General features: G+C 41.4%; 2 protein-coding genes and 1 long non-coding RNA gene across 7 annotated transcripts; 1 reads left to right on the forward strand and 2 right to left on the reverse strand.

Annotated features, from left to right (window-relative positions):
- Positions 1-540: 540 nt before the first annotated feature.
- LOC307027064 (anamorsin-like) lies at positions 541-5,839 on the reverse strand. Of its 5 annotated transcripts, none has more exons than XM_079695258.1 (9): positions 5,684-5,839; positions 4,800-4,960; positions 2,805-2,948; positions 2,438-2,517; positions 1,965-2,124; positions 1,518-1,591; positions 1,305-1,420; positions 1,083-1,164; positions 541-959 (listed from the first exon to the last, which is right to left on the reverse strand). In XM_079695258.1, the coding sequence occupies exons 2-9, from the start codon at positions 4,954-4,956 to the stop codon at positions 849-851; spliced, it is 924 nt and encodes a 307-aa protein (XP_079551384.1). In that variant the 5' UTR covers positions 4,957-4,960; positions 5,684-5,839; the 3' UTR covers positions 541-848. The 5 variants fall into 5 exon arrangements, with proteins under 5 accessions (XP_079551384.1, XP_079551386.1, XP_079551385.1 ...); XM_079695260.1 differs by lacking the exon at positions 1,965-2,124 and adding an exon at positions 2,125-2,167; XM_079695259.1 differs by lacking the exon at positions 1,965-2,124 and adding an exon at positions 2,125-2,167 and having other exon boundaries at positions 1,518-1,594.
- Positions 5,840-6,744: 905 nt separating this feature from the next.
- LOC307027070 lies at positions 6,745-9,628 on the reverse strand. The gene is made up of 3 exons (XR_013804517.1): positions 9,130-9,628; positions 8,368-8,416; positions 6,745-8,176 (listed from the first exon to the last, which is right to left on the reverse strand). It is a non-coding gene; the product is annotated as an uncharacterized lncRNA (long non-coding RNA).
- Positions 9,629-9,773: 145 nt separating this feature from the next.
- LOC307027055 (uncharacterized protein) lies at positions 9,774-18,152 on the forward strand. The gene is made up of 3 exons (XM_079695243.1): positions 9,774-9,875; positions 17,086-17,323; positions 18,023-18,152. Exons 1-3 carry the CDS (start codon positions 9,818-9,820, stop codon positions 18,090-18,092), a joined length of 366 nt encoding a protein of 121 aa, XP_079551369.1. The 5' UTR covers positions 9,774-9,817; the 3' UTR covers positions 18,093-18,152.
- Positions 18,153-18,455: the final 303 nt, after the last annotated feature.

The raw sequence follows: 18,455 nt of genomic DNA on the forward strand, positions 1-18,455 counted from the left end.
CTCACAGCCGAAGTAAAAACAATAAGTGTGGCTTGATATTGAGTAAGAAAAAGGTTTATAACGCTGTGAGCATGGGTCTGCGGAGAGCATTTCTCCGCGATCCCAACTCTTCTATTACCAGCGTTCAGGGAGTCAAAGGGGACTCCCTGTTAGTTAGCCAAGGGATCCTGGTATGTGAGGAGCTCCGTGGTCAATTTGGGCCAATCCGTTCATTTGTTGTTGATTTGGGTATTCACCCCTCACAGAACCCAGGAAGAAAACAATGGAAAATGAGAAATCTCTGACGAGGCTTTCTGGGGCAGCATAGACAGCTCTTTTCTATGTTAGTTTTACTCGCTACAGGGTGTACTTTGAGGGTTTGTGACTCTGCAGACCGTTTATATGCATAAAAACCTTCATAACACACAAGGGGACGGGTAATAAATGGAAAAGCATAACATGGGCCCTTTAAAGAACTTCAAGGGAAAATAAATGTATTCAGTGCTTTCACATACTAGAACCAGCCTAGCTCACCATCATTTGCATAATTAACAACAGTACTTGACAGTGCATTATCTTCATTTATTTTAAAGCTCATCCTTCATGGCAATACTCTCAAATTAAGAAACTCAGACGTGGCTTGAAATAGTTTATACTTGAGGGCAGCACAGTCTGGTGGTGAGTCACTGAAGAAAAAAGGATGATGTTGTTGACTCTTAACGCACCAAACAGAAGCCATCTCCCTAAGCAGATAGACGGGCAAAATCACCCATCACATCTGCAAGGACCGAAAAAGCTCTGAACTCTGGGGGGAGGGAATCGGGTCTCAGGCTGGAAGAGAAAAGTAAGGAATGTGGGGGGGGGGGGGTTTAAGCATCGGTCAGCGTCTTGTTGTCCAGCACGATCTTTTCTCCTGGTTTGAACGCTGGCATCCCCACGTACGGACAGCTGGCACATCGGAACGCATCACCAAGGTAACACTGCCACGAGTAGGAATAAAGATCATTGTCACTATTATTGTTTACACTGTTAACAGGTAATAAGAGAATAAATATGAGTAAACATGGTGAGAATTTGGTGATATACAATCAGAAGACACTCACACTTCCACAGGCAGATTTTGGGAGGTTGGTTGTTTGTTTTCCTTTACTCTCCTGCTCCAACTCCTCTGCAAGACCACATGTGCTACCCAACAAAATACAACAGATTGTGTGTCATGTAATGCTTAAATGCTTTTCAAATAACATTTGTAAGAAAAAAACCTAGCTGACAAAAACAATTTGTTGGATTTTTAACAGTCAGAAACATTTGTGTGATGGCCTCACCAGTTCTTGCAGGCTTTCTTCTTAGCCTCTCCTCCACAGCTGGATGCTTTAAGAGAAGCTGGGTCTGGCTTCTTCATGTCATCTTCATCCAGCAGAGCATCCGAGTCCACCAGATCCTAGAAGAGAAACAAAGGAGACGTGAAGAACTCAGAAAAGTGGGCTGAAGGAGAAATATACTTTTGTGGCTATTAAAATAATACATCAGGAACCCACCACATCGTCATCGTCCATGTCATTGGCTGAGAGGTTCCACATTTTGACGGTGTTGGGATCCAGAGCAGGTTTCTCTGCTGAATCACAGACATTTGTGCCCATGAGTTACATCAGTAAACATGCTATAGGACTTTACATAATACCATATAAAATATATTCAGACATACTGATGTTCAAAACTAAACAAATAAGAAACCTTGATATTCGTTCACAAATGTTCTGTAAATAATCTCTAAAATTATATTTTGGTACTTCGAAAACCCTTAAATGCAGATTGAATGTTCAAATGTCGAGACATATTTTGTTGTTTTATCATACCCTTTATAAAAGGTGTCCCATATGACAGAAGAACAAACGTCTCAACAGAAAGAGTCTCCTTAAATTTAATTAACAGTTGTAGAAAGAAATGTGCTATGGAAATACATGAACACTGCGCTTTAAACCCACCTGGCTTTTTGCCAAAGGACAGTTTAAGCTGGCTGGAGGATCCAACCTCAAAGTTAGGTTTAGAGGCAGAAACTCTGACTTTAGACAGAGTGTTTCCTTGGTAACCAGTGGCCGTCCTGAGAGAGGTCAGCGCCTCAGGACTCAGAGTTGCTTCACTCACCTGGAGGGAGAGGAAGAAGGGTGAACAGGACAGAGAGGAAACACTGGTGTGGATGATTACCGAAAAGAAAGAAGAAACCAAAGTTAAAATACCACTCAGAGAAAATTCAATATACCAGTTATATATTCTTTTACATATTACATACGCATATGCCCAGAATACTAACATGCAAAACAGGATCTTCTGGAACAAAAATTAAAACAGCTCTGCTTTGTTTGATGGCTTTAACCATCCATCTTTCTCCTGATCACATTTCAGAGGTGTTGCCACAACCACATACTCATGCTGTTTGTATGTGAACGCTATCATGCACCTGTGTAACCGACATGAAGCCCGACAACTTCAGGGCAGACATGAGTCTGTCAGCTGTCCTCACACTCTGGGCCTCAGCTCCTGAAACACAGAGAAACGAGTCACACACACTGTCGCACAATCAGAGCCAAAGCCTCACAGTGCCCTTGTGGATAAAGACATATGACACATGAAAGAGACAACATTGATGGATAAACAATACTAAGTGAAATGTAAATATTGTATGCATTTTATCAGTGTTAAACATAATGCTGTGAATCATTATTAGTGTACTTTGCCATTTTACCGGCATCAAGATGCATATCACTACATTTTTCATACTTTTCAGCCGTCAAACATCTAGAAAAGAAGTAAGAACAACCGTTCACCTGTTAGTACTTCCTCAAGGATGAGCTTCCCTCCTGGTTTTAGCACTTTGGCAATTTCTGCCAGAGTCTCTGAGCTGTGGATGGAGGAGCTGTCTGCCACGAGGCCAGAGAGCACCCAGTCAAAGGAGGACACTGAGTGGGAGGCTGAGAGAGAGGAGAGGAGCATTTTACACCCATTTACTCACTTCTGACAGAACTGTGTTCATGCTTACAGGCTGAATCAACAGTGGATGAAACACTGAGATCTACTACTTGATCGAAAGTATCAATAATACATAGTAAAAATAATACATAGCAATAATAAATAGCAATAATACAAAGTGAAAGTCCTGCATTCGAAATCTTACTTTAGTTAAAGGGCCCATGTCATGCTTTTCCGGTTATTACCTGTCCCCTTCACACCGCAGTACTTTTCCCACTTTAGTTCCGATATAGTTCCGAAATGTTGCGTTCACACCCAAAAAATCCGGAACTAAAATTAGTTAATGAGAAACTTTTTACCCCTTTTTCCGTCCCTTTCGCGGGAGAAAAAGGTTCCTATTTCGGATTGGCTGGGCAGATTGCAAACCACGCCCCATAAAACTCCCAAAAACTTTTGTGAAGCCGCCGTTTTATTATCCTCGCATTAGGCGCTTTCACACCGCAGTACTTTTCCCACAATGGTTCATCAGGACTTAGTTCGTGAGAACTAAAGAGTTCTCATGAACTAAGAGCAGATCGCGTTCACACCGGAATAAGTCCCTGGGGGAGGATTAGGCAAATGAAGCCGCTGACATCACTTCTTCTTCTTCTTTGGGTTTTATCTACTAAACTAAAGCAAATAAAGAGAGAAGGCCTATTATACTGAGTGATATATATTATACACACTGCTCTGCTTTCTGCACGGACCTCACAGCTGTTCTCACTGTAAAGTAAACATCGCGTCGCGATGAAAGCAGTTACTAAAATAATATCCAGGGGATGCATGCAGAGCTGTCATTGGCTGAGATAAGTCCGGCCGTGCGTCACGACTCTTTGAAACATCTCTGTTCCCGGAAATGCATCCGCGAAGGACCCATCAGTGTATCCTTGGTTATAGCTCCTCCAAAGAGCTTCCTCTCTCCTCTCTCCTCTCTCCTTGGTTAGAGCTCCTCCAGAGAGCCTCCTCGACGCTCGATCCTCGGTCCTCGAAGTGCATTTAGAGAAATGAGATGTCCTTCAACATGGCGCGCCGAAATTCATTTCCGGGTCACTACCGGAGGACCGAGGAGTCGAGGAGTCGAGGAGGGGGAATTGATGAAATGAGAAAGGGCCCAGGATCCCTTGGCTAACTCACAGGGAGTCCCCATTGACTTGCATAGAGCTCCCTCAACGCTGGTAATAGACGAGTTGGGATCGCGGAGAAATGCTCTCCGCAGACCCATTCTCACAGTGTTATAAACCTTTTTCTTACTCAATATCAAGCCACACTTATTGTTTTTACTTCGGCTGTGAGTGTTTGTGTGTGCTCAGGATGAGTTTTGCGCTGTCTCGCTGACCCGGAATTATTAAATATGCAATAATAATTACTTAATTACGATTGTTGAGTTTTATTATTTTTCACACAGCGCATACAAAACATATTTAAAAAACAAACCAAAAAAGTATATGGTTGGTGATGCATTCATGCTATCATCACAGCTGGTACATCTGGAGTTACTTTGAATTTTTTTGTATAGAGCTGCTGTATATCTTAACCAATAATTATATCAATGTTTGTATATATATATATATATATATATATATATATATATATATAGTATAAATTGATTTATATTTTGTTATAGCTAATAATCTGAATATGTGATCTGGAAACTGAACTAAATTAAGTGGAGTTTACAAACATTTCTTACAAATTACAATTTAGTAGAGGAAAGTAAACCGTGAATCAGAGGCATCTGCAGTGCCATCATGATGAAGTAGTTTTTTTAAATAACAACCTTGCCTCGTGTAATTTAAAATCGTAGTGTTACTCACACATCAGTAATCTCTCCATGTTCTCCACTGACACTTTGTCTGCACCTACGATGGCCCCCAGCTCCTCCGCCTGCTGTTTCAGGGCGGCTGGGTCTGAGGGCTGAGCCCACACCAGCATCACCCTGTCTCCTGCTCTCATGCCCAGGTCTGCCATCATCTGTCTGGAGAGAAGCACTCATTTAAGTGATTACAACACAAAAACACTGGCTTCTCTGTCTAGTTGTGGATAATCTAACAGTGAAGACACGTGTCTGTGTGTCACTGCAGAGATAGTACAGCCAGACCAACAGGTAGTTGTATTAGTATAATAATAGGAATAATCTGAATACACCCATAAATGTAATAGCTTTTACCCACACCTCAACAAGTTATAAAGAGAAAGAATAATTCCCAACAAGTATGACCTTGAGATAATTGTTTTATCATAATACCAGAGCAGATAGTCAATTGTTATAATAAATAGTGTTACATTATTTTCAAAAGCAATAGTATTAAATTAAATCATTCACAAACGGTGAAATTGTCTGGCAGGTTCTCTCTAGCCAAAGTGTTTCCTCTATGTCGTTTTTACATTATTGAATTAATGGTTGTTTTATCCACCTCTTGAATTAAAATGTCGTAAGGCCAGCCGGCTAACTGTTAGCTAGCAGGTCAGCCTGTGTGTGTAGAGGTGGATTCAGGTAATAGCACGTTAGCAAACATCGAGAAACAGCGTGACGCAGAAAACGCCGGTGCTCATTAAATCCAGGAGCACGTCCTTAGCATGGAGAGCACAGTATACGGCTGCCCATGAACAACATATACCAATATAATAATATCATTGTTCTGAAAATAATGTGGTTATTAAATAACTGAGCATTACACTCGAGTATCATGTTACTTACCGTTCGTCTCTTGATAGAAGTTGCAATGTCAAGTTACACAATAAGAGTGCGTTTCCGGTTTGACTTTTCAAAATAATATATCGTTATCGGTTGGCCATTGAGAGAGATTCTACGGGAAAACTGCAGTGGGAATGATTTTAAGAGTGAAATTAAGTTATTCAGACACCAAATAAATTCTGAACTGCATTTTATATTGTTACATTTCCATACATGTATAAATGTATGTTTAATGCGTTTTAGGCTGAAGACGGCATTCTTGTTTTTTCACATGGTTGCCAGCTTGATGCGTGTTTATATCACAACAGTCGCGCAAAGATGATGCGGTTGTTATTTAAAATAAACATAGAGAACCGCAGTGACGCGTCGTAAAACCCGGAAGTAAACTTCTTCCGGTTCCTTCGCGAAAAAAACAATGCAAATTCTCCATAGGATTTTGGAAAATAGCTCGAAATAAGGTCTGTGGTTGACACACATTTAAGAGAGGGATCACGTTTTGTTCAGCCGGATAATCTCCACATGTCAACCCTACTTTTATCATTTTTGAATCATAAATCTAGTCGCCAAAAGAGAAATGCTAACGTTATGCTATAAACGAACTACAAGCCAGTACAGCAGCAGGGTCGCACGACTTCAACGTCACGCCAACTTAAGATCGTTTCAACTGACTTGCACTGAAACTGCACTTTGAACACTTTAAATATATTAACATTTTAAACTGTATACCCCGGTTATCTAGGCCCGTTTTGTTTAATGTATACCACGTTTATCTAGGCCCTTTTTGTTTTATGTATACATGTCACACTGTGGGAAACGATATTTCGATATTTCTGGATGTATAACACATGTAGAATTTTTGACAATAAAGCTGAATTTTCGACTTTAACTAGAAGTCATGGCTGTGTCAATTACCAGTCTGATATCGTTTTACAAAGATGACAAGAACAGTGTAGATAGAGGAGAGAACCACTACAAGTCAGGACACGTTACAGTGCAGCCTAGATGAAGGTGTGCTTACCGGTGTTGTCAGGGCTAGCATGAGGAACAAGGTTTATAGTGTCGGTGAGTAGTGATAGCAAGAGTACCGTTAACCTTTTAAGACCGAGTTAATTTATTCACATTAATTCCCATCAACAAATCAATTGTATGTGTCACATGAAATCTTTATTAGGCAAGGCAAGTTTATTTATATAGCACTTTTCAACACAAGGCAATTCAAAGTGCTTTACAAAAAATGAAAGACATTAAGAAAATGGCATTTAAAATCAGTCATTAAAAAGAAACGCTAATAAAATAAACATTACAAGAAAAAATACATGGATAAAAGTTACAGTGCAGTCTAAGATATGAATAGTTCAATTAAAAGCAGCGACAAAAAGAAAAGTCTTCAGCCTGGATTTAAAAGTAGTAAGAGTTGCAGCGGACCTGCAGGTTTCTGGGAGTTTGTTCCAGATATTTGGAGCATCATAACTGTACGCTGCTTTACCATGTTTAGTTCTGACTCTGGGGACAGAAAGCTGACCATTCCCTGAAGACCTGAGAGATCTGGATGGTTCATCATTTAGCAGGAGGTCAGCAATGCATTTTGGTCCTAAACCATTCAGTGCTTCATAAACAGCAGCAGTATTTTGAAATCTATTCTTTGACACACAGGAAGCCAGTGTAAAGACTTCAGAACTGGAGCGATGTGATCCAATTTCTTAGTATTGGTAAGGACTCGAGCAGCGGTGTTCTGAATCAGCTGCAGCTTTCTAATAGATTTTTTAGTGAGACCTGTGAAGACACCATTGCAGTAGTCCAGTCTACTGAAGATAAAAGCATGGACACGTTTTTCCAAATCCTGCTGTGACATTAGTCTTTTAATCCTAGATATGTTCTTTAGGTGATAGTAAGCTGATTTAGTAACTGTTTTAATGTGACTGTTGAAACCAATAACTAATTTAACCCGCTGAGAAGAGAGCCCACCTCCGAAGATCGTGACTGGCTGAGGGACAGACTCGGGGGCAGGTTCTCAGGAATTTCTTGGCTTCTCTCCCCCGAGCCAGAAGAGGAACACTACAGCTTGGAAACACTTACTGTTCCTGAAATTATCAAATCTGTTGGGCATCAGGGACCTGAGGCAATTGTGGCAAGCATGGCATTGTCTGAAGAGCAACAGAGGGCAATTCAGGTGGCTACCACTGGTCAGCGAACCAACCCAAACTGGCATTTGTTCAGGAAAGGAAGGTTGACTGCCAGCAACTTTGGAGCTGTCCTGAGGTCAAAGCGTGTGACTGCTTCCTTTATTGCCAGGGTGCTAAGGCAACAACAGGCCCTTGATGGTGTTTTGTCTGTACAGTGGGGGACTATGAATGAATGTGAGGGCGTCAGGGCATTCACCACTGCAACTTAGATGAAGGTCCAAGAGTCAGATTTGTGGCTCTCCCTATCAGGATTGTTGGGGGCATCTCCGGATGGTCTGGTAGGGTCTTCCGCTGTGCTGGAGGTAAAGTGTCCCTACAGAGCCAGGGAAATGACAATTAGTGAAGCATTGCAAATCAAGGGCTTCTTTGTCAGTAAGGAAGGAGAAACATTCAGCCTGCGTGAGGAACATCCTTACTGGCACCAAGTGCAAGGTCAGCTTCACCTCACTGCAAGGAAGAAGAAATACAAAAATTGTGAATTGTCTTTAATTTACATTTACTCGCCTTTTGCAATGTTGTGGTTGTTAGAGTGTTAGGTTTCCTGTCAGCTCGTCTGTTGGGAAGATATAAAATATAGTTTCATGGAAGTCACACCGTCACATATACTGTAAGAGCATTAAGACATACAGTACATAGGCTAAAACAAAACATCTAAAGATATAACCTTGCACTTTGATAAGTCTCGTGAACATTTTCACTATTTTAACATTTTTATAGATGAAAATTGAACTAAAGAAATAAATGGTAGATTAATCCATATTGAAAATAGGTGTCAGCTGCTGAACTAATTATAATAGTTATATTTCTTAATTAATTAAGATAAGATATTACTGTATTGATCCCAATTTGGGAAATGTTTGTGTTGCAGCAGCATAACAAGAAAAACAAAATATAAGTTATTATATATACAAAAGTATGTCAGGGATGGAATATTAAATTGAATATAAATGTAAAATGTACATGTGATTTTACGTCCAAGAGAAGCTATGGAGCAGAGAGTTCTCTGCCAGCCAGAGGTGATTTGTTATTAGTTCAATATGTCAAACTGATTTCCCTGACTACAATCTTTAGTTACATGGTGAAACGTTATGCTGCTTGTACTAATAAGACTTATCATATAAGCCAAACAGGTTTTAATAGGATGTATTCATTATCTTTACTTATGTTGCGGTCTTTTCAGCAGCGCCATCTCCATAACGGCGATACAGTCACTACCCATTATTTACATTTCACCGTGACATGGACAAAAATGTAACGTCAGCTTACCTCATGGCACGAATCCAGACTCTCCTTTGGAAAACATTGGCCGGGAAACGATAGAACAAGCACGTTTCATGCGAAGAACTGTGGCTGCAACCCGGAGCAAAGCAACAAACCATTGCGTAGCTAACTAGTAGCGCTAGCTTTAGCTAACGTTAGCCAACGAAACGAACTGCCAAGTAAAATTGGAAAACACTGGTAATTAATTATTCTGTAATTTGTAAAACTACGGTGTTAAAAACGACAATTTCAAAAATACAGATTCTAATGGTCAGATATAGATATACAGATACTAAAGATAGGCAGGTACTTGCTTTCAAGCAGAAAACAGGGGAAAACAAACTTAGCGGGAGTGTTTACGTGTTCGGCGTAATGACGTACAACGGCCTCGACAATTTCTGTAGTCCTATTCAGCCATTCGGTAACAACCATCGTTTTTCAGACATGTAAACTCTTCAAAAATCCCCAGTGGGGTCACTGCTGATGTATTTAATGTCGTAGAACAAAACGTCAATTACCTCTTAAATTTGTGTCAACCACAGACCTTATTTCGAGCTATTTTCCAAAACCCTATGGAAAAAATGCATTGCTTTTTGAGGAAGGAACCGGAAGTGCTAAAAATGCTAACTTACTTCCGGGTTTTACGACGCGTCACTGCGGTTCTCTATTGACAACCCTCTCAGCGCAACGGAATATGGCGGCGCTGCTGAGAGCTCTGCGCGTTGGAAGGGCACTCCGGGGCCTGGGCAGCGGTGAGACACGACCACTGTCATGCTTCCTCTCATGTTATGGACTGCTTGGCAAATAATTCATTTTGCTAGTTCCGTTCTTTTTGCTGACTTGCTAACGAGCCAGTGTTAACATGTCGCCTTCGTGCCAAAGTCACTTGTCACTGTGGTGAAGGGCAACATCATGTTGGCTGTGGCGATTGATACTATTTCATCCGGGGAATAACTGTTGGTTGACATGGTGCTACTTTTTATTAGACCTCAACATTTAAACACGCATTAAAAACTTGTTAACGTTACAACAACCTGAGGGCGCCTCTGTCAGATTATGCAAACTGTCAAGGTCTGTGTCCTAACGTGTCTGAAGTTAAATATAGCTTAGATGTTCTTATTTGAACGTTCATCAAGTGTACGACGCTGAAGTTGGCTTCCGATTCAGAGCATCCGATTCGGCAGTTAAGGGGAAAGTTAAGGGACATTTAATTTACAGCGCTGAGCGAACAATCCTCCGTGTTTGTACCTCTTAAATCGCTGCATAGCCGATGTATTTGGACTGGATTATCCCAGAGAGTCTAAAGATTATTTATAACCCAGTTTGAGATTTGTGAAACCTTTATTCTGTTTGTGAAAATACAAAAAAGGGAGATTTCAGTGCTTTTTTCACATGTAGACCACATTAGACCAGGTCCTGATCTAAAACCACTAGACCTACAGTCATCAAATCTGGACTGGATTATCCCAGAGGGTCTAAAGATTCTTTATAACACAGTTTCAGATTTGTGAAACCTTTATTCTATTTGTGAAAATACAAACAAGGGAGATTTCAGTGCTTTTTTCGCATCCTGACCACATTAGACCAGGTCCTGATCTAAAACCACTAGACCTAGACTCATCAAATCTGGACTGGATTATCTCAGAGGGTCTAAAGATTCTTTATAACACCATTTCAGATTTGTGAAACCTTTATTCTATTTGTGAAAATACAAACAAGGGAGATTTTGTAGCTTTTTTAAAATCCAGACCAAATTAGACCAGGTCCTGATCTAAAACCACGATACCTTCAACCTCCAGACAGGGAAGATAGACAAACTAACATCTCTGTTAACAACCTTTGCTTTTTCACTGTCTCCATCCCCACCAACTCATAACGCTGGCAATGTCCTTGATCTCATATTCTCAAGGAACTGCACTACTTCTAACCTCTCTGTAAACCCGCTCCACACATCCGATCACTTCTTCATTTCATTCTCTCTACCCCTTTCCAAACATAACAAACTAATCTCTTCTCATCCTGCACCTGTCCGCCGTAACCTCCGTTCCCTCTCCCCCTCTACCTTTGCCTCATCGGTGCTCTCAGCCCTCCCTTCCTCTGACTCGTTCCAACTCCTGCCTCCAAACTCTGCTGCAGAAACTCTCCTCTCTACTCTCTCATCCTCTCTGGACTCTCTCTGTCCTCTCACATCTCGGCAGGCTCGTCAGTCCCCTCCGGCTCCCTGGCTAAATGACGCACTGCGTGCTAAAAGAACCATCCTTCGGGCAGCAGAGCAGAAATGGTGGAAATCCAAACACCATGACGACCTCCTAACCTATCAGGCTCTCCTCTCCTCTTTCTGTGCTTCAATCTCTCAGGCAAAAAGCACTTTCTTTCAAGATAAGATCCAATCTTCCTATTCCAATCCCCAAAAACTATTTTCAATCTTTTCCACCCTCTTGGAACCCCCCAAATCCCCTTCCCCCTCCTCCCTTCTGTCAAGCGACTTTGTTAACTACTTTGAAAAAAAGGTTGATGATATTCGCTCTTCTTTTTCTGACTCACCTTTACTCACCGCTGGGTCACCAGAACCTCCTTTCACCCACACACTAACCTCCTTCTCCCCTCTCTCTCCAAGTGAGGTTCTTACCCTCATTAACTCTGCCCGTCCTACCAGCTGTCCTCTGGACCCTATCCCCTCAAACCTCCTTCAGACTATCGCTCCTGATATTCTACCGTTTCTCACCCATTTCATCAACACTTCTCTAACTTCTGGTCACTTTCCAAACAGTCTCAAGGAGGCAAGAGTAAACTCTCTCCTAAATTAACCCACTCTCAACCCGTCTGATGTTATAAACTACAGGCCTGTCTCTCTCCTCCGTTCCTGTCCAAAACACTTGAACGCGCTGTCTTTAAACAACTCTCCTGTTATCTCCATCAGAACAACCTTCTGGATCCGCACCAGTCTGGTTTCAAGGTAGGTCACTCAACAGAAACGGCCCTCCTTGCTGTCACTGAGGAACAGCACACGGCTAAAGCAGCCTCCCTCTCCTCTATCATTATCCTTCTGGACCTGTCTGCTGCATTCAATACGGTGAATCATCAGATCCTCCTTAGCACTCTCCAAAAACTTGGAGTTTCAGGCTCTGCACTTTCCCTCCTCACCTCATACCTCAAAGACCGCACCTACAGGGTAACTTGGAGAGGGTCCGAGTCCGACCCTTGTCAATTAACTACAGGGGTCCCTCAGGGCTCTGTTCTTGGTCCCCTCCTCTTCTCCTTGTACACAAACTCGCTCGGATCTGTCATTAGCTCGCATGGTTTTTCATACCACTGCTACGCTGACGACCCCCAACTAATTCTGTCCTTACCCCGCTCAGAGACCCAGGTTGTCGCACGCATCTCTGCTTGTCTAGCAGACATCTCTCAGTGGATGTCTGCTCATCACCTCAAACTCAACCTTGACAAGACTGAACTGCTTTTCCTTCCGGGAAAAGATTGTCCCACTCTTGACCTAACAATCAACATCGGCACCTCTGTTGTTTCCCCGACTCAGACTGCAATGAATCTGGGTGTGACCCTAGATAACAAACTTTCCTTCACTGCAAACATTGCTGCAACAACCCGCTGCTGCAGATACATTCTTTACAACATCAGGAGGATACGTCCCCAGCTGACCCAGAAAACAGCGCAGGTTCTGGTCCAGGCTCTCGTCATCTCACGCCTAGACTACTGCAACTCCCTCCTGGCTGGTCTGCCTGCATGTGCCATCCGACCTCTGCAGCTCATCCAGAATGCAGCGGCTCGTCTGGTCTTCAACCTTCCAAAGTTTTCCCACACCACGCCGCTCCTCCGCTCCCTTCACTGGCTTCCAGTAACTGCTAGAATCCACTTCAAGACACTGGTACTTGCGTACCATGCTGCGAATGGATCTGGCCCTTCCTACATCCAGGACATGGTTAAACCGTACACCCCAGCACATGCACTCCGCTCTGCATCAGCCAAACAGCTCGCTGCACCCGCACTGCGAGGGGGACCCAAGTTCTCATCAGCAAAAACACGTGGGTTTGCTATCCTGGCTCCAAAATGGTGGAATGAGCTCTCCATTGAAATCAGGACAGCAGAAAGCTTACACATCTTCCGGTCAGACTGAAAACTCATCTCTTTTGACTCCACTTCGAGCGATAGAATTATAAAAAAAAGCACTTATATACTAACAAAGGACTGGCTTATCTAAAGCCAGTTGAGTAGCACTTGAAATGTTTTAGCTCTATGAAACCTGATGTACTTATATGATTCTGTTTTCTTCAAGGTTGTATCTTCCGGGTCGAATGTACTTATTGTAAGTCGCTTTGGATAAAAGTGTCAGCTAAATGTAATGTCTCCTTTTTATTGCGAGATGCAGGGTTTACAGGAGGTTGTCCACTGTGCAAGTGTTTGTCATTGACACAGTTTGCTTTCCAATTGTTCCCTCTCCTCCCCAATGTGGACAGCATCCCTTTTGCTTTTCCCTTGCATCTGTTTCAGACAGTTTATACTTTTTTCTCTGAGCAGTTGGAGTAGGGTGGCTGAAGTACTTCGACTTTATTTTCTGCGTTTTACTTCGCTTCTTCCATGTCTCCTCTTGTGACAGAGGAAGTGTCTCTGGTCCCTCAGATTGTCTTTTGTCTTCAGCGTATGTTTTTGAAGGATGCACCTGTTTTTTCATTATTGGAACGCCCTTGAGTCTTCCAACCACAAACTCTTGCTGTAGCTGGAGAAAGTCTCCTGCTCTTCTGTGCAATTTTGATGAAAATATCACTTTTTTTGTTGTGCGGAACCAGCTCCCTACAACAGCATTACTGTCACAGGTTTTGCCAAGATCTTTAAGCATCAGACCTGTCCAAAGAGGCACAGTACCAGCGTAATGGAGAATTATTTCCACAAGTGTCTCACAATAATGAGGATTTGACTGGCATGCTCCGTTTAAGTCATCCTCCTTCCCTGCTTCCTCCTGTGCCTCCTCTTTGATAGGAGCAAAGAAAGGGGATAATTTTGTGAGAGATCTGTACATGTCTTCAAAATCAGAAGGTGTGTGGTCTTAATCTTCATTTTTGAAATTGATATTTTCTGACTTCTGTGTCCGTATGGCCTCCTGCAGTGCTGAGAGATGTTTCTTGCACCCATTAGTTTCAGTCTTTGAGGAAAAAACATGTACCATACACCTTGAAATTGACAATACCTGGCTAAATACAGTAGCATTTTGAAGGAGGGCAAAACAGTACAAAAAAAATAGTTTTGTCTCCTTTCTGCACTGAAACATGGACAACTTCATACTGATCAACTTCAGCATGTGAGCAGCACAGAGGTGTATTACTGTCAGCTGCACCGACCGCTGCCCTTGGAATTAAGATAAGGTATAATAAGGTATAAGGTTTTATATAATAAAGGTTTCACAAATCTGAAACTGTGTTATAAAGAATGTTTAGACCCTCTGGGATAATCCAGTCCAGATTTGATGAGTGTAGGTATAGTGGTTTTAGATCAGGACCTGGTCTAATGTGGTCTAGATTAAAAAAAAAAACCTGCAATATCTACATTTTTGTATTTTCACAAATAGAATAAAGGTTTCACAAATCTGAAACTGTGTTAAAAAGAATATTTAGACCCTCTGGGATAATCCAGTCCAGATTTGATGAGTCTAGGTCTAGTGGTTTCAGATCAGGACCTGGTCTAATGTGGTCAGGATGCGAAAAAAGCACTGAAATCTCCCTTGTTTTTATTTTCACAAATAGAATAAAGGTTTCACAAATCTGAAACTGTGTTATAAATAATCTTTAGACTCTCTGGGATAATCCAGTCCAAATAAATCGGCTATGCAGCGATTTAAGAGGTTCAAACACAGAGGATTGTTCGCTCAGCGCTGTAAATTAAATGTCCCTTAACTTTACCCTTAACTGCCGAATCGGATGCTCTGAATCGGAAGCCAACTTCAGCGTCATATCAAGTGTAGCGTTAGTATTTAGTAGTGTGTGTGTGTCATGAAATAGATACAAAAGAACGAGTCTTTTTACTGACTCGGATCACACCTCTACCTTGTGTGGCCTTTAACTCTTTCACTACAGAGACGTTCATACCGACTCTTTTCACAGATTCAAGATTCAAGGGTTTTATTGTCATATGTACAGTAGCTACAGTGTAGTTATGGCAATTACAATCTTAAGTCCCAAGCTCCTCCAACAGTGCAACAAATTGACAAAAGACAGATAAAAAACTAAAACTACAAATAGTGTAAAATGAAATGGAGTAGGATAGATTATAATAAAATAGTTCAGGTTTTGTTGCAAGACCAGTATACAATTAATGCATATGAAGTTAACTATATCCAGGTCAGAAATATATATCATACAATAAGCTAAATGATGCAGAGAATTTTGAAAGTGACCAAGTAAATGCAGTAAGATATACAGAATCTGCTCCTTCAAATTGATCTCGGACTGTATAGAATAGGTGGATTTCTGTAAATGCAGAGGTGGAAGAAGTATTCAGATCTTGTACTTCAGTGAAAGTAGAAGTACCAGAGTGTAGAAATACTCTGTTGCAAATAAAAGTCCTGCATTCAAATTTTACAAAATGACCAGCATCAAAATATAGTTAAAGTAGCGACGGTAAAAGTAGTCATCGTGCAGATTGGTCCATTTCAGAATAATATATATGATATGTTTTATAATGATTGATCATGAAAGTGTTCTCAAAGCTGGTAAAGGTGCAGCTAGTTTGAATGACTTTGTATAGTGCAGTCCAGTGCACGGTAGCTTGTGAATTTACTCCAGGTGGAACTAAAGTCTGATTTAACACTTGATTATATTTCACATCATTCATCCACATCTGTGAAGTAACTAAAGGGATTAAATACATGTAGTGGAGTAAAAGTACACAATGTACCTCTGAATTGAAGTGGGGTAGAACAGAACAAAGTAGTATAAAACTGAAATACTGAAGTAAAGTACAAGTACCCCAAAATGTACTTAAGTACAGTACTTGAGTAAATGTACTTAGTTACTTTACACCGCTGTGTAAATGTTACAACTCTTTGAGTTTTGATTATAAAATAAAGTATCTGTCTGTAACACAAAGCACCTGCATGTTTGAAAGCTGCTTGCCTCACAAAACTAATTTCATGTATAGATTTAGCATTCCACCTCCTATGTAAGTAGGATGTGTATGCATATACGACGTTGCAGAAATGGGACAACGACAATGGGGATTTGTGCCTTTTTGTTTCTGTAAATGCTCGGTTATATCCAAAGAATATAAACCTTCTCGAAAAATTGCAACAAGTCTTTCCAAAATCGAAATATTTTTTTATTTAGTTTTCTCAAATTCACCAATAATTTGAGGCATTCTGCAGCAAGAGAGAAGTTGAAGAAAGATTAGAGCAAAGGATTGTATAAGTGTTGGGGAAGCTCCTGAAGGCTCAACAGTTGGACCAGTGCCACCTTCACGTAGTACACTCAAAGTGTTGGTAATATAAACATGATTTCTGTTTTCAAAAAAATAAAAACACCATCAAACAGGCAGATATTTAACATTTGGCACTGGCTAGATTCAGTTAAAGGCATAACAACATTTCTTATAGCATTTTGAGATTTTCTAAACAATCATCCCGTTAAAGTCCCAACAATTGGACTCCTGGATTAGCCAGACATTAGTCTAAATCCAATCAAATGGATATCATATGAACCAAAGCACATGTGATGACTTCAGTTCTGAAGTTAATGTTATGTTTAGTTCAACGTAGCATTATGTTGGTTACGTTTCAATGCATTTTAGACCATGGAAGAGTCATATCTGAGTAAAGTACAACATCCCATGTTTGGCCATAGATGTTCGTGTTTTGTTGATCTTGAGTTTGAAATTAAATCTGACATGTTACTTTAGAGTTTCTGTCACATTTTCTCCTATTATAGCCTTTAGAAGCTAATGAGTATTTTCCCCCTGCAGTGGTTTCTGCCCCGGCAGCACAGCCCCCGTGCAGCAGCCTGACTCGAGGCTTCCACCGGGCAGCACTGAGGCTTCAGGATGAATCCAAAGCTGACAAACCCCCCTCCTCCTCACCAAGCTCAACCACCTACCATGAGCACTACCGGGCTCACTCTGCTGAACAGGAGGCAGCAGGAGCCTCCCAGGAACACTCAGCATCTGAGCCAGCAGCTGAGGAGGCCTCCAGGCCGAACACCAGGTTAGTCTGTACAGAACGCTCTCAATCTTGAGGCAACCTTTATAATTAAAGGTTATAATGTTTGTGTTGGTTAAAACAATATTTTGGTGCATGCATTTGGATGTATTAATTCATTTTCTCATTCCAGAGGTTTGCAGTCTGAGCCAAAAAAATACGATATAAAAATAAATTTGTATTTCAAACAATCAGAAGGCAATCAAAGATATTGAGACATTTTGAGACACCCACAGTACACGGTACACAACACATCACTGGCCGGCAATGCTAATAGAGTACAAAGATTTGATAGGGAAAAAACCTTTGTTAGAATGAGGGCGAAGACACAAAACAGTAATTAAAAAATACACGCTCCATATCGCCAAGCCCCAAGCAATCTCATTTTTCAGCCCAGATGGTTGAATCAGAGCAGCTCTTATGTTTAGTGAGAGCAACAAGTCAGTGAATGCCGTCTCTGCAGAGCTCTGTGTTTGGTGAAACAGAGATCAAAAGAGACAATCAACACACTAAATAATTGTTATATGATGTGTATGAATTTCTTATCCTGATATTGTTCGGTCACAGCGTCAAAGCAGAATTGCCCCATTGCATGCATCTTAGAATCCCAAAAAATCCAAATATCTACTTGTCATGACCTCAGAAAACCTCCCCCTCTTTTCTTCATTCCTACTGACACGTGCCTCTTTCTGTGTGTGTGGACAGCTACCAGGATCAGAGTGGAGAGCAGGGGGGGAGTATGAGACAGAGGAGCAGCTTCAGGCTCGCATCCTGACCGCTGCCCTGGAGTTCATCCCTCTGCACGGCTGGACAGTGGAGGCCATCGCAGCTGAGGTGAGTGGAGCAGCTGCACTGCTAACGCACACGCACACGCACACACACACACACACACACACACACACACACACACACACACACACACACACACACACACACACACACACACACACACACACACACACTGCCCCCTCCCTACATATTCAATGACTGACTTTGATGAGTGAGTAAGTGACCTCAGCTCTTATTTATACAACTGTCCAAAGGCTCATTTTGTTTTAGCATACTCATATTTATTTATATTATTTTAAAATCGAAATAACGGTCTATAGTATATTCATATGTATTCTGTTTATATTTG

This window comes from Notothenia rossii (genome assembly GCF_949606895.1).
Source record: "Notothenia rossii genome assembly, contig: scaffold_58, whole genome shotgun sequence".
In the NCBI taxonomy this organism is placed as follows: domain Eukaryota; kingdom Metazoa; phylum Chordata; class Actinopteri; order Perciformes; family Nototheniidae; genus Notothenia; species Notothenia rossii.